Source organism: Eublepharis macularius, chromosome 17 (genome assembly GCF_028583425.1).
Source record: "Eublepharis macularius isolate TG4126 chromosome 17, MPM_Emac_v1.0, whole genome shotgun sequence".
NCBI lineage: Eukaryota > Metazoa > Chordata > Lepidosauria > Squamata > Eublepharidae > Eublepharis > Eublepharis macularius.
In genome coordinates, this window is record NC_072806.1 from 6968365 (window position 1) to 6984678 (window position 16314).

The 16314-nt window shown below is 47.1% G+C and overlaps 1 protein-coding gene across 1 annotated transcript in view; it reads right to left on the reverse strand.

The window, feature by feature from the left end:
• Window positions 1–16078, reverse strand: part of CASZ1 (castor zinc finger 1) — a 115844-nt gene extending 99766 nt beyond the window's left edge. The window contains exon 1 of the mRNA XM_055001350.1: window positions 15969–16078. Within this exon, the coding sequence (XP_054857325.1) occupies window positions 15969–16017 (49 nt within the window). The 5' untranslated portion in view covers window positions 16018–16078. The remainder of the gene's footprint in view (window positions 1–15968) is intronic.
• Window positions 16079–16314: the final 236 nt, after the last annotated feature.

The following is a 16314-nucleotide window of genomic DNA, read 5'->3' on the forward strand; positions in this document are numbered from 1 at the left end:
TATATAAATAGCTGCTGAAATGTATGGGCTCAGTTCTGTGAATTTCCTTTAACTGGGCCTTAATTTCAACAGTTTTTAAAAATATTCTGCAAATTGGAGCACTTGATGTACCGTCTGGATCGTCTCAGCCAGATTTTGCCTGGCCAATTCTTTCAATATCCCCCACTCCCTATCCCTGCTGCAAACACACTTTCCCCTTTTTTCTGTTTTTCTAAAACAAGTTTTCCTCTTCCTTCATATCTGCCCCTCCCTCTTTCTCTCTCTCTCTCTCTCAAGGTCATGGCACTCATTTACACGTTGAATATTTACTCATGGCTCCGGCTCCTTTCTCTGCACTCACCACAAATATGTTTTCTGATAAAGTCAGGAGAAAAAACAGGTATAAAATCCAAAATACCATCAAGTCAAAAAAAATTAAAAGGTAACAAAATCCACCTATAATATAATGGGGTCTGGGCCATCAGCAAAATTAACTCCGTGGGAATAAAAATGGCAAAGGGAGCAATGGGTGGAGGAAATATCTCCAAGCCCACCTCCCCAATTCCTGCCGGGATGCCTCACTCTCTCTGCTGTTTCAGTCGGGTGACACAGCCTGGAGTTTCAAAACTCAATTCTCTTTCATTCGTGCTTGTCTCTTTAGAGGACAAAGTCCTGCAAAGCCACATACTGCCCAGTGGCTTCTGAGAGGCTTCGGTCCCTGGGCCATTCCTAATTCTGCCCTTGCCAAAAATATTTAATCCCTCCTCCATTCTCTCCCCACTCCCCAAACAATTAATGAACCAACCAAGCATCTCTCAATCTTTTAATTAACTTACCCTTAAATCAACTCTGTGAAAATGGGAGGTGCAATTCTTCCCATTTTACGAACAGGAAAAGTTGATATCTGGGGCAAACTCCAGGTGGCATAGAAACACAAGAGGTCAGAAATTTGGCCCCACCCTTGCACAGTTCAGAAGTGGGGAAAAAGGCACCAAGAACAGGGACCAAATGTCGCCCCACCTTTCCCACCTCATTTTTGTGTGGGGAGGATTGCTGCATTTGGTTCTGACCCACATCTGCACTGGTTACCTGCAGCTGTTGGGAGTATGAAAGAAGTCTACCCCCTCTTAAATTGCAGGATGATTTTTCAGTCCCTGAATAGAGCAGAGTGAAGAGTTCCTGTGTATCTCTGAACCCTGCGCATTCTGATACATGCATAATACATTGGCTAAATAAATATTACAAGATGGAGAGGATATGAGCTCTATTCCTTCTCCTGGGAGCAATAAGGTGAAAACTACCAATCCCACACTGGAGGAATAGCCTCTTTCCTCTGCCCCCAATGATTTCATTTTCTCCCTGAAAGTGAATGGCACCTATTTACTTACTTATGAGCAAACGAAGAGCTGCAGTTTGGAGACACCTTCGGGACTGGGGCTGAACTTTTCGCCTCCCAGAGAGCTACTGTACCTGGGTCAGCAGCTATCTTGTACTGTATTCCAGATGGCAGCCTATTTATTTTACCCTGTGAAACATAGGTCGCTTCCACACAATGATCCTCTGCAGAGCTCTCATTGCAATCACAAAGCGCGGTTTCCACTCTGCTTGACTCACTTCCCTACAGCAGCTGTCACCACCTCCCACCCCCCACCATAGGGCTTTCTATCGAAAACCAGCAATATTAAGCTACAACAATATGTCAATTACTGATTTTAAGCTGTAGTGATATATTAATTACCATTTTTTAAAAAGTCCTCCAATGGTTCAGGGGGTGGAGAATAGCAGTTAGCGGGGGGGGGGAGCAGTGAGACAAGGAAAATGGCATCAGTGTGGGGTGGGACCTGCAAAAAAGTGCACTTTCCCATCCACAGGGCATGCAAAGATACTTTGCCATCTTTCCAAAAAGTTGGCATCAAGCTTAGTATGAAACTAAGATCACAGCAATGCAGAGGAAAACCTGGAGAGTAGACGATTTAGGGACAATGTTATATGGTGCTTAAAAGTACCCCCACCCCCCGCACTCCAGTTTGAATGCCAAACCACAGCAAAACCGCCATGTGGAAGGAAACTGCTGAAACCACTTAATGGGAACTGCTGAAAACCAAACTGACTCCCATTTGCATAGCCCCACCCACTCCTCTACATATCCTGCCCTACACTTGGGGACTGGTTGGAAAACACAGTGTTATGCTTCCATAAAACTTTTCCTGAGTTTCCCAAACTTCTCCTCGTTCCTCCCCGCTCGCCATCTACCCTCCCCAGTTCTGACCCCAGTCTCTCCCCGGTGTGGGTCCGTCTCATCTCACTGCATGCCCTCCCCTCCCTGCCGATACGCACATGGCTTTAATGTTTTTATTACCTGTTTGACTCGCTGCCTTATTGCTTCTCCCCTTAATGGGGCCGTAACCGTGGTAACAAGGAATAAACGGCCACCAGAAAATGAGATGATTAAACAGGTCACCCTGGCAAAACAAACTGCTCTTCTCAAGGCAGATGCAGCTCATGTCTGTGGGGGGGGGCATACAGAACTGGCTGGAGGGAGAAGCAATGACCCACTCCATCCAGGGCTCAGCCAGATCATATTTATGGCTGGTTAGACGCATCACAGCCTACTGATGTGTTTTGGCCAAGGCGCAACAGCCATTTTGAATCCTTCTACGTGGTGATTCTTATTTGGCATGGGGCAACTTACCACACAGGCCGGGCGTTTTCTGACATTCCACTGTACCCTTGACCTGTGCGGCCAGCTGAACAATCAGCTTTCCTGGAGGTAACAGCTTTCACATTTGTATTTATTTATTTACGTTATTTATATTCCGCCTTTCTCACTGAGACTCAAGGCGGATTACATAGTGTGAGATTAGTACAATTAGTGGCAAGGACAAGGGCAGGCATTTCCACATAGTGTCAAGAACATTTCCATAAACAATGCCATAGGGAATGAATAGGGAAATCGCTGCTCTACAGAAGGAGAGAGGGTGCACCTGGCCTGCTGGTGCTTTTTATCAAGAGATCTCAAGCTGCCTATCAATTTACTGGGAGTGCTTGACCTGCTGGACTGCAGCACTGGCTAGTGGGCCAAAGCTACCAAAAAACTGGTAGATGGTTTGAGAGCTGTGCATCATTAAGAGCAGCAGAGTGGGAGACAGAGAGAGGGCCACATTGGGCTCTCCATGTCCCTTTGAGGGCTGTAAGCTGAACATGGCTCATGCTGTTATGAGCCACCCCAAAGAAGAAGTCTTGGCATGTCACTCAGAGCCATCAGAAGTGTCCTGAGACCCAGATGTGACCGGCAGACTGAACAGTTTGCCCACCCATGATTTAGCCCCACCTCTGAGATGACCAACAAACAATTCAAAGTCAAGTAGGGGCAGTGGTGGCAGACGTCCCTGCAAAAATGAGCGGGGGGGGGGGACACACACATGAACCCACATTATGGAATGGTCTACCTGAAGAGGCCAGGAAAGCTCTCACTCTCCGGGCTTTCTGCAAACTGTGAAAAACTGAATTATCCAAGAGGGCTTTTTATGCAGATAGGAGGGCTTGTACTGTAAGGAAGTAGTCTCAAAGAGATCCGTCAGTAAAGGGATAGGGAGGGACCACAGGCTTTATTATTATTACTGTAAGTATGATAGACCACAGGCACTGCTACTGTTGCTGCAAATATGATTCTTCTGGGCAATTCCTATGTTTCTTAATATCGTCTTAGAATTGCTTGTGCCCTGTTTCAGCATTTCTTCAGCTCTGTATTGGATTTCTGCTGGTTTTAAATCTTTGCAAATTGCACTGATACACCCTATTACAACTGTATCGAAATGTCTTTGAAACTGACTGTACTGACTCATACTGTGTAGTCTGCCTTGAGCCTCAGTGAGAAAGGTAGACTATAAATAATGCATGTAAACAAACAAACAAACAAACAAACAAACAAACAAGCTGCCATATAGAATCAGACTATTGGTCCATCAAGGTAAGTATTGTCTATTCTGACTAGCAGCAGCTCTCCAAATTCTCAGGCTGAGGTCTTTCACATCCACCTCCTACCTGATCCTTTTAAACTTGAGATGCTACCTGGGCTTGAACCAGAGTCCTTCTGTGTGTCAAGCAGATGACCTACCATTAAGCTACAGCCCCTCCCCAAAGCAGATGGGCCCGATCACAGGGAAAGATGTTGGGGGAGGGCACGTGCTTCAGGAACGTGAGGACTATGGATCTTGCTGCAAGATAAGGACTGTTTAATTGATACGAGAAAAAAGCATACTTAATTAATTTATGGAATTCACTGACACTGGCTTAGATGGCTTTGGAGCTATGTAAATTCCTGGAGGATAAGTGTGATAACTAAATAGGACCTCCATGTTTAGAAGCAGTATATCTCTGAATATCAGTTTCTGTGAATCAACCAGCAGAGGAGAGCCATCAGCTTCATGCCCAGCATATGGACTTCCCAGGAACATTTAGTTTTAGTGGATTAAATTGACCTTTGATCTTATACGGCCTCCTGTCTTGGGAAAAACGGAGGCCTTTACCCCCTGAGTATTATGAATCTACTCTCTATAGGAAAGTCCTAATAACTGTGCTCCACGATGAATTAAGTGGGCATCAATCACAGGGGTTCCTAGGCAGATAAATCCCGAAGGACATGCAGACCACTGCAAAGACTGTCTGGGAGTAGTTTAAAAATTAGGCTGAAAGAGGGGTGTCAGGCAGGAGAACCCGAGCATGGCCTGGATGGGAGAAATCATTTTAATATGGGTAGGCCATAAAAGTGCCGGAGACATGACACAGGCCTCGTCATTCTCCCTCATCCCACATCCAGAAAGCAAGGAGGTCAAAACCAGTTTGGAGCACCCTTTGTCAATCACCCTCTTCTGCGACTTGGCTGGTGCATCTTGCAGCACAAAATGTTCTCGCAAAACAAAGCAAAATAAACGAGGGGAAAAAAGCAAACAGGTGACGTCACAAACCGTTGTCCTCCAAAGAGGCTCTGAGCCTTTGCCAAGATCCATATCCTGATCGTTCCCGTCTCAATACTGAAGACTGCCAGCTGGGGGAGGGGGTGAGACAGAAGCTCAAAAAGGTGTGTGAGGAGGGAAGCAGTCAACTGAAGAAGCTGGTACGGGCAACCCTGAACCTTGCAGCATGCCAACGTGGTCCAGCTACTGGAAATCAGGACTTGATCTGGTAAACTGCCTCCTATATGGGCTGAACTTTGCTTGGGCTTAAACCCTCGAGGACTTGCAGCTGAATGTGTGAGAAGAGAGGGAGGTGTGAAGGATTGGCCCAGGGGATTCTGCAGTGGCTCACTCCCCAATGATGTTGGAGCCGTAAAGTATTACTATTGTTATGTTCTAGTGCTTAATGCTGGGGATGACAATGTTGCTGAATCACTTCTTACAAGCATGCTTGGGGGAATCAGCCCTTGTTGTGTGGCTCCAGGCAAGTGGGGAATCTCGGCATTAACTCAAGACAATGGTTTCACTTGCAAGGATATTGTATTTCCTCAACATTTGATCATAATAGTCGTCATTTCCCCTTCCTACCACCAGATAGCACATTGTGTAGAATGCAACAGTGTGTGTAGAACGTAGCCAAGCAAATATCTCAGACCTCTATTGGACAGTGCCTGTAACGTCACCTATCAGAGGCGATTCCCCCCATACTTGCATAATTTTCTGAAGCTTTGTTTCCTTTTAGTTAATTAAAGCTTTGAAGCTCTGAAGCTTTGTTTCCCTTTAATTAATTAATTGCTGACCATTTCCATACTAAACTTGTCAAGCGTAGAAACACTTTCCAATAAGTGCCCAACGGAACAGCAGAAAAAGTAAGAAAAGTATCAAAAGACCCCCCCCTCCCACCTTCAACACACATAAGAACTTAAATATTTAAGTGATTGCTCAGAACTGATGCTTCAAATCTTCCATATTGTCAACTTGGCATTAGAGACACACCCAGAAGAATAATACAGAGAAAGCAAACTTTTTGCAAAGTTAATAAGAGTACATAGATGTTTGCAATAGTTGAAACAAAGCTGAGTACAAACAGCTCCACTCCCGTGTCCCCAGTTGTTCACTCCTACCTTCTCAACAAAAAACAGGGTGAGATCCCTGTCAGTAGTACGGGGGCAATCTCAGACTCTCTCCTGCTTCTCCTCATAAAAAGACAAAAAGGACCTAGGATGGAGGTAGGCCGAACCATTTCCTCTGGTGAGTTCTTAGCCCTTCAACTTAGGCCCCCATCCACAGTGGGGTGGGGCTTAGAAAACAGAAACAGCACACAATAGCTGAAAAATGGCAATTGGTGCCATATAGCAATTTAGTGGTAGAGGGTGCACATGGGCAAACTCTGCACTGCATCTGTGCTTGAGCATATTTTGAGGCACGCCAGGTTGGGAAATTCCTGGAGGTTTGAGGGTGGAGCCTAGAGAGGGCGGGGTTTGGGAGGGGAGGGGCCTTGGCGGGATGCAATGCCATAGATTTCACCCTTCAGAGAAGCCATTTTCTCCAGGGGAACTGGCCTCTGTAGCCTGGAGATCAGTTGTAATTCCGGGAGATCTCCAGCTACCACCTGGAGGCTAGCAACCTTATATGTGTGCAAGAGAGTGCCTACAAGGCTATGCAGGGATGAAAGAGTGTACATCCCACTGTCTGGTGAAGAAGGATTTACTTTTGTAGCATGTTTCATGCAAAAGTCTCCTTCCCTTAACACTGCTTGGAAGAAAACCACACTCATTCACATGAATCATCACTTCACACCCACAAAAAGAAGAAGAAGAAGAAACAGAAGAAACAGCAAGAACAGGTGACCAAGCCCCACCCTGTGGATAGGCGCCCCATGGGGTTTCTGAGCCCAGAATGGCCTGCCATCCAATTTCATTCCCTGTACTTTGAGATCTCAAGCCTTTCTTCTCTCCGCCGTCACTCTCACTCAAGCCTGCAAGGGCTGCTCAGCTTTTTATCCTAAGCATGAAACTGCCCCAGGTTTGGAAACCCAAACCGCTTCCCAGCCTGGGGAATGCTTTCTCTTTCTCTCTAGTTCTCAACAGCTGACACATGCTCAGCTTGGCAAACAAGGCCAGGGAGCCAGGGCACTCCTGCCAAGTGGATTCCTAAACTCTGTTGGAATCGGAGGATGTTCCGAAATCACCAGGCTTGCAAGCCAAATAACTTCCAAACTGGGCATTACGGAAACCAGTGGGGATCCTCTGTGTCAACTTCACAATCCACCGTATGGATTAGCATTATTCATCCCGAGCATCATTTACACTTTGAGTGCTGCCATGTGTTGCTGCAACTCAGCTGTCTGTATTCAGGTGCCAGGCCTTAGCTTTGCCCTTCCTCAAGAGCCTGAAAGGTAGAAGACCCTCCCAACACAAGCCCTGTTTTTCTTGATTGGCTCATAAGCCAACACTCCAGCTGGCTGGCTGGGATCCCTGCTGCTTGGCTCAGGCAGACCCAGTTCTGAATTTTATGAACATCTGAAGCCAAACCAAGTGAGGCCAGCGATCGATCCAGCTCAGTATTGCCTACTCTGACCTGCAGTGGCAGAGACAGGTCTTGTCCATCGCCTGCTACCTTTACGTGGCAATACCAGGGGCTGAGCCTGAAGCCTTCTGCGTACAAGTCATGTGTCCTACCACTGAGTCATGGGGCATCCCTGTAATGTACACCACTGAAGCTTAGTGCGGTCTACTCCAACTGCCAACAGCTCTCTGGAGTTCCACAAAGAAAATGGTATTTCCCAACTCCTGCTACTTGAGAACTGAACCTGGAGACTTCTGCACGCAGAGCAAGCATCTGTCACAGAACTATAGCCTCTCCCCGAGTTTGGCAACCTGCTGCGAACAAGTCCAGGCTTCTTGCTCATTCCAGGCCCAACTGGCTTTCCAGGCTCAGCTATGAACTCAGGCTGGCACTAGGAAAGTTAGCCTCAGCTCCCAAACAATCAAGGGGAGGGAGGAGGTCAGAAATGGCCTGTCTCGTTAGGACGAATGACAGGAGGACAGGCAGCATGCAAATGCCATTTGAAAGATGAAACAACAACAACAAGAAATAGGGCTGGGTGTATTCCACAATTCTGCAGACATACCATCCAAGTGTGGAAAATGCGGAAGCAGAGGGCATGCTACGATTGCACCCCCCCCCCCAGTCTAACCTCTGATTTCGACTTAATGGGTTGAATCCAGGCTAAACTGGCAATTCCACCCATTTCCCTTTCCCACCGCAGCTGCCCCTCATGTCATTTCTCAGGGATTCCTATCCTCAGGAGCAGCATGTTGTGAAGATCAGAGGGCTGCAGTGGGAGAAGTTCGGTCACTGGAAAATGTAGTCTGGATCTTATCCAACGTTTAAACAAAACTTCAAGAAGTTCCACAAGGCCTCCTCAGAACAAACACAACATTGCTGGCACGATCCTGGAATCTCACACGGCCCCATTCTGCTGAAAACCACGTAGGGCTAGTGGGAAAATATCCCTTCCTTCCATGTTTGGAAGAGCCTCGGGGTCTAGCTCCAAGTGTTCCACTGTGCCACGTCAACCCAGACTCTAACGTCAGGTGGGCAGCCGTGTTGCTCTGGAGCAGAAGAGCAAGATTCGGGTCCAGCGGCACCTTAAAGACCAACTAGGTTTCCAGGGGATGAGCATTCAAGATTCAGAGCTCCCTTCATATACCCAGAACCTGGGTGCAGAATTTCCAGTGTCGCCGTGCTCTGTAGCTCAACACCTTCCTTGCAACTCCACCGCACAAACGTGGGCCCTGGATGAGGCCGCCCTCTCTCCCCTCTTGCAGCCTGACTCTCACAAGGTCTCAGTGGGACAGCGATGTAAATGCAACAGCTAATAAGTCCCCCCCACCCTTGCTGCCCAAGTTTCACATTCCTCTGGGAGGGGTCTCAGCCTAAGAAAACCTTCAATCCTAAAAATTAATGTTACCTGTCTTTGAAAGCTTGCTCCCCCTTCCATTACTTTTCTCCAGGGAAATCAGTCTAAAAGGGGGTAATAGAACAATGTCCCCTCTTTCTTTCTCTCATTCTCCCTCTCTTTCTCTCTCTCTTTTTTATTAGCATTTGTGGAATTTATTCCCAAACTCTCCTAATCTTTCGTACACAACCATTTGATTTGCATAACCCAGCCCCCTCTCATAAAAACTGGCTGCTAGTTTAATTAAAAAATGTAAATTTGCTGTCATCTCGGGGCCTGGTGAATTAGGACGACATCGGCATTTTTTATTGCTGAAGACGTCCAAATTGATCTGGTCCACAGTGAACCAGAGGGCGCATGTGTGTTTGTGTGTGTGTGTGTGCATGCACATGTGTGGCTGAAGAGGATGGTGACCTGTGAGTTCCAACTAAGGAGATCATATTTGCTCTGCCCGCCTTTTATGGCTCCCAAATTGGCAGTGAGACTGCGGACGGTCCTCTGTTTGTGTAGGTGTCCATTTTGATGATGTCACCCTTGGGAGCTGTCAACCTGTCTGGTGCCTCAAGATGACAACACATCCCTTCCTTCTTCCCTTCCATTCCCCTCTGAAGAAAGATGGAGTCAGCATGATTCAGACTTGGGTTCTCAGAAGAGAACTTTGGTAAGAAGGTCCCATTCTATTAAAATAGTAAAGAGTCCACTAGCACCTTTAAGACTAACCAACTTTATTGTATGCAGCTGTCTTTGTCAGATGCATCTGACGAAGAGAGCTGTGATTCTCAAAAGCTTATGCTACAATAAAATTGCATCTGACGAAGAGAGCTGTGGGTCTCGAAAGCATATGCTATAATAAAGTTGGCTAGTCTTAAAGGTGCTACTGGACTCTTTACTATTTTGCTACTAAAGACTAACACGACTAACTCCTCTGGATCTATGACCATTCTATTGAAAGAGAGAGAGAAGAGCACTAGAGTGCTGCTGAGTGCATGGAGCTCTCTCAAAGAAACTAGGGATGGGGGGTGGGGAAAGGAAAGGAAACTCTGCTCCTCTCCCCTTCTCTCTTTCCAGGAGGAAGCACTCAAAAAAAGATGAAACACCACCAACACCACCCCCAACACAAGTAGTCTGGATTGCCCAAAAAGAGACCCACAAGACTCGGATCTTCTGACCTAAAACAGAAAGAGAAACTTCTCATTTCAGGACGACTCTGCTGAATATTCACAACCTTCCATCCCTGTTTAAAAGAGAAGCGATTTTGATCCATGCTGCCGCTGGTTGGGAAGGGAATGCCACTTCACTTGTGCCACAGCTAGTTAAAAGCATGCTGGTGGGCACAAGTGTGACTACTCATTTTTAAAAAGCCCTCTAAATGGTCATTCTGAAAAAACCAGTCAAGAAGCACGCAGAGAAAGATCTTAGCTAGTATCAGGGCTTCGCAGGCCTTGCACGCATTTCCTCCAACATCATCTCTTTGGGTTATTGGTCCCAGCAAAGTCGAACAGCACAGGATGTAGCAACATTGCTGAATATAAGCAGGCCGTCAGTGCCTGGAAAGGAAATCTACATAGTCCTGGATTAGGACTGGGGATGGGAGACACTGGTTCAACCCCCTGCTCACCACTGGGCAGCCTTGGGCCAATCATTCTGTCTCAGCCTAACCTACGTCACAGGGTTGTTGTGAAGATAAAATGGAGGAAGAGAAGAACCACGTATGCTCCTTGCAGCTCCTCAGAGGATGGGTGGGATTAAAAAGGTAATCTATTTAGAGAGAGACAAGTGTCCTGACTCATCAACGCCCAGCCCAACCCCCCAGACCCAGAAACATGAAATTTGGGGAGAACATTCCTTTCATGATGTAAACACATAAGAAATTCACCCCCTAAGGGGGTAAAATGTGTTTTACCAAAGGGATACAACTTCCCTGTGTGGCTGACAGGCTGCTGCCTGCTTGCGCCCCCCCTCCCCACTCGGCCACTCTTCCCTGATTGGGCCAGCCTTTCAAGGTAATTTGCATATGCAAGCTGATTGGGGCCCACAACATTCCACACCTCCTCCCCCCAGAGACAGTTGGTACTATGCTATTATACTACAAAACCAACCCCCACCCCCCAAAAAAGTTACATACCCATAAGTATTACAACTGGATTTAAAATAGTTAAATACCTTAGCAAAGCACGGATATGAATCTAGTAATGAATAAAAAAATATAGGTAATTTGAGGTCCATGGTAGAAGACAAGCAGGAGAGAAATGAAAAGAGCAAGTCAGACCAGCATCCTCTTCCATTTACCAACTGTACCCCAAGTTCAAACAAGTTAGGCCATGGCCAGGGCTATGCTGAGTTCCAAGATGGGAATGCCTCTCTACTTTTGGCTTGCCAAAGTCCAATCATGGCCTTCATCTAGAGGAAAGCTTTTTATCTGGACTTAAATATTCAGTGGATAGGATGAGGCAAGAGGGATAATATTTTAATGGCGTGCTTGAATTTAAAAGAAATCCACATGTCAAAATGGATTCCTTTTATCCTGAGTTTTTGCCATAGAAGTGAATGAGACTGAGGAAGAAAACTTCAATCACTTTCCTTTTTTTTTTTAAGAGAAGGGATCCAAATAAAAGTTATACAAACTTTTAAATGCTTCCATGTAGGTTTACATGGTATGAAACAGTATGAAACTGATATCTTTGGATTTCTTTTTTAAAATTACTAGCCCATGAAAGTTTTAATAACTCACCTGTTCTCTCAACTTTTATTTGTATTCTACATGAAACAAAGAATTAACTCTTGTAAAACTCCCCGGCCTGGTCACCTGGAGAAAATTCTGACTTCCCAAGGACTAGTGGCTATTTTCAAGCCAACTTGGACCACCTGCATGCAAAGCATGTGTTGAGCAACAGTGTGTTTAATGCCTAGGCCTGTTTGCAGTTTGGTCTTTGAACATACGAAGCTGACTTCTATCGAATCCAAGCATTGCTCCATCTAGCCCTGGACCATCTCCTCTGAGCGACTTTCCAAAGTATCATGCTAAGCCCTTCCCAGCAGCTGTTGCTCAAAATCTTTTAACTGGGATTGAACTGGCAACTTCCCCTGTGCAAAGCATGTGCACTGTGACTAAGCCAACAGTTCTTCCCTCAAGTGATTACTGTGAAGGGGAAAAGATGGTTTCCTAGGGAAAAGCCACCAAGAATGAGAAAGGGGAGGCAGGTCAGTACACTATCAAGATGATCTAAATTCTACCTTGGCATAACCATGAACCATGCAAAAATTAAATAAACAAGAGCTGCTGTAGTGTAGTGGTTAAGTGGTTCAGCTGCAAATCAGTACTCCACCGGTTCGAATCCCACTACTGCCATGAGCTCAGTAGGTGGCCTTGGCTAAGCTACTCCTTTTAGCCCCAGCTGTATTGTGGGGATAATAATAACACTAACTTGTCCACTGCTCTGAGTGAGACACTAATCTGTCTAGAAGAGCGGTATATAAGCGCAGCTATTATTTATTTATTTATTATTTGCATAATTTATTCTTGCTTCCCCTAATCATAGGACGAGGAAATGAACTCAGGTCCCTGAAGCACCATCCCCAACCAACAGAAATTCTACACACCACACTTCAGGCTTTTGAGATACCACCAGGAGCTGCCCACAGACTTCCAAGCCTATTGCGATGGACATAAGGACTAGAAACTCATCTTTCTTTTAAATGCCAGCTAAGATTCTCAGGTTCTACTCTGCACCCAATACAAAATGAACTGTGGAATGAAGAAAAGGACTGTAGCAGTCCCCACCAGGGAAATAGTGCTTGAAGTGATGGGATGGGGTGGATTTTGTCTGGTCTCTGTTTACATGACTGTTACTAGAGAAGGCCTCACTCCAGCCTGCACAACAGCACCTGTATCAACTATGGAGAGGAATGCTGCTGCTTCTCTTGAAAGCAGAGAATCCCAGACAACCCTTCCCAGTTACTCAACATAATCCACTTTGCGAAGGTAAGGCAAATATCATTCATAGAAAGTGTGCAAACACTGCAGAAGAGACAGACACCTGACTTATCTCCAGAAAAGCACCGATGCCGCTCACTACCATGATGATATGTGCAAAAGCATGCCAACAAATCCGACATGAAGCAATGTCAACTATCTATGAGCCCAAAATGCAACCAGAACACTGCAAGGCGAACGCCTCTGTCTTTCCTCCTCTTACTTGGCACCTTTTCAAGTATGGCTCAAAGGGTATTGAGAGAACTTGTGTCACAATGACTCAAAGAGATCGGCAGGTCTTGACGAGAGATAAGTGTTCCAATGGAGCGAGGCCATTGGCCCCAGAACACAACGGACAGGTTCACCCACACAGAGACTGTAATGCTGACCTAAACACAATTCCCAGATCTTCATTTCCATGGCTTAGCCAATGTCTCAGACTTCCCTACAGGAGCAGAGAAGATCCAAGTTGCCCACACATGCTCAGAGGAGGCCCTCACGTGCCTTGCTGCTCACCTGGTTGGAAGAGCAAACAACCTTCCGGCCCTTCCTAGCTTGATGATCGTGGCAGCGAAGGAATCTTGCTGACCCCATTCCCCAAGGAAAATGTATTGGAGAAAAAGGTATAGCTCCCACCAGCAGGGGGAGCTGCTTTCCAAAAGTGGGGGTTTGGTGAAGTGGAGAGATGTTGGAAATGAACCCACTGAGGTCAAAAAACATGGTTAACATTGTTTGAAAACCGAATAATTAAGCTTTTCCATAGTACTTCAACTCCAGAGAGGAAAACCTTTTTCTCCCTTTAAATTACAATTCCCAGCCTCCTAGAGGAAAACAAAACACGGCCACATCCTTAACAAACACATATCAAGCCTACGCGTTAAAGCCCTTGACCTAATAAAGAACAAAACACACCCAAGACTGGATCATTCCAGAACCAACATTTCAGAACAAAGCATATTAAACCCTTCCTGATGCTTTTAATTCCTGGCAGAATAAACCAATAATTTTTTTTTAAACCCTAAATAAAAACAAAGCTTTCATTCTTTTTGGACCAAAATAACAGGTGCAAAGTTGAGACCAGTCAATCATCAACCATTTTATTACAGCCACAGAAAGGGTTTCAGACATCCTCGGTGGGGGCCAATTTGCCCCACTGATAATGAGTATTACTGGTTTGTGAGTGTGAATGTGCACTGCGATGAGAGAACCTTATAAGATCACTTAATGCAGGCGACTTAGTCCAGAACTCATTTGAGTGCCCCTTTTCCTTAGTTAAGCATTTTAAAAGGGTCCAACTTTTTTTCTTAGTATATGTCAACGCTCAGCTGGGAACCAGGAAGTAGCAGCTGTTGAGGATTAATTAATAAAGTGCGAAAAAGTGCAATTTTGTTTTACCCAGGCACAAATCCAGTCTCTGAGTATATGTATTGGGGTGGATTCCTCTTTACTGGCCAATTCTAAAATTCCAGGGAAAGACAGTGAAGTGCAAGCCTTGCCATCTCTTGAACTTCCAAACCCCCCCCCCCCCCCCGCAACACAAGAAAGCCTCAAACAAAAGCTCTAATGGGCCTTAGGTGGACTCTAAATGGCCACTCCATGATCCTGGGCTGTGAATGCACAGGCCTATATTTCTGCACCAGGCCACAGATCCCCCCCACCCGCCACAACTCCACACCAGACTTCTAGGCTTGGGCCGTGGGAACCTCAGCTAGGAACAAACCCTCCCTCCTTCCAAGCTCTCCTCTGGCCTCTGATGGCCCCCTTGCCCTGCCCCATAAACAAAAGCAAGGAGCAGAGGGGGAGCCCGAATGGGACCCCCCCCATTAATCTCACAAGGAACGGATGAAAACAATCCCATCCCAGATACAGCCAAGGTGCGAGAAAAGACTCATTAAATGTAATGAGCAGCCTCCTCATCCGTCACCAGCTTGTCCCAAATAAATTAAAATTCCTTTTCATTTAGACAGCACGCCGGGAACCTGACAAGCAACCTTTACGGACAGGATGGTGGAAGCTTACAGAAAGAAGGGGGGAAATAATTAAAGTGGGGGGGAGGAGGAAAATAATATTTAAAGGGGAAAAGAACACCTCACAGGGAAAAAGAAAGACAAATGCACAATCATTTAAAAATCCCTGTAAACTTCCTCCTTTTCCTGTATGCTCTCATCCATCCCCCCCCCTTCCTGGGCCCTCACACAATGCCATGCTCTCATTAACACCAACGCAAACGGATCCCAGATCTGAAGTCTGCCAACAGTGCGACCCTCTTGAAAGGGTTCCCCAGCTCAGCCCAAATGCTCTTTCCCTCCTCCCCCAAAATACAAAGCCGGGGTGAACGGGAACGCGGAGGAAGGCGAAGGCTGACTTCCGCAGAACAGCCAAAAGAAAAGTGAAACCGGATTCGTGCTGTCACCTAACTGTGCACCTGACCCCCCTTCCCCAGCTGGCCAGACCCCCTCCCAGCCTCTCGGTCATCTGTCTGCAACATTTCCGAACCTCTCTCTTTCCAAAGTCCTCTCGAAAGTTAAGGGGAAGCAGAAGCTCCCCCAGCCCCCCCTCCTATTTTACTTATCACAGTGACAAGCCATCCGTCACCATTGTCAAACTATCCTCCCCGATGCCAACACACCCACACCTGGTCAAACTTCTCTCTCCCTCTCCCCCTTTTCTCTTACACTACAACACTACAACAACAACAACAACAACAAAAATGTAAAGTTGTTCTGGGAAAGGTGGGGGATTTTCCAAGACCCATCTCTTGTCTAATTCTTCTTCTTTCTTTTTTTTTAACCAAAAGGGGGAAACAAACCTTGAAGTCTGAGCGAAACCTGAAACTGATCAGCTGCGCCGACTGGTTTTATTCAACTCAAAGAGAAACTATTAATAGACGAGGCAGCCCAATTGACCGGCCGGCCGGAGAGGAGAGGCGCTCGCCGGCAAGAGGGAGAAGCCAGGCGGAGGGTCCGCCTGGAGCAAGGCGGCCTGAAGGGGGGCAGCGGAGGGGGGCCCCGAGCCTCCCTTTTCGTCCCCAAGCAGGCGCGCAAAGCCGGCCGCCCCCGAAGGCAGCCCCGCCGAGGCACGTCTGCGCGACACTCACCATAGTCGGAGAGACGAAAGCCGAAGTCGCTGAAATAATCAACTTTCATGCTACTTAATGGCCCCCGAATGGCCCCGGACGGCGCCCCGAATGGCGAGTCGCTCAAGCGCCTGCCGGCATCGCTCCTGATGGACCTCCCCGGGAATCCGCCGGGGCGCCCGAGCGCAGCCCGCCAGGGGGAGCGGCTGCCGGCACAAGGGGCGGGGCCTGGCTTGGCTCGGCGGGCCGGCCTGCCCCGCCGCCACGCCCCCCGGCCGGCCGGCCTCCCACCCCGCCGCGGGCCGCAGGGCACGGGCCGGAGCCCCGCCAGTCCCGCCCGGCGGGCAAGCGGGGAGCCGCGCGGAGG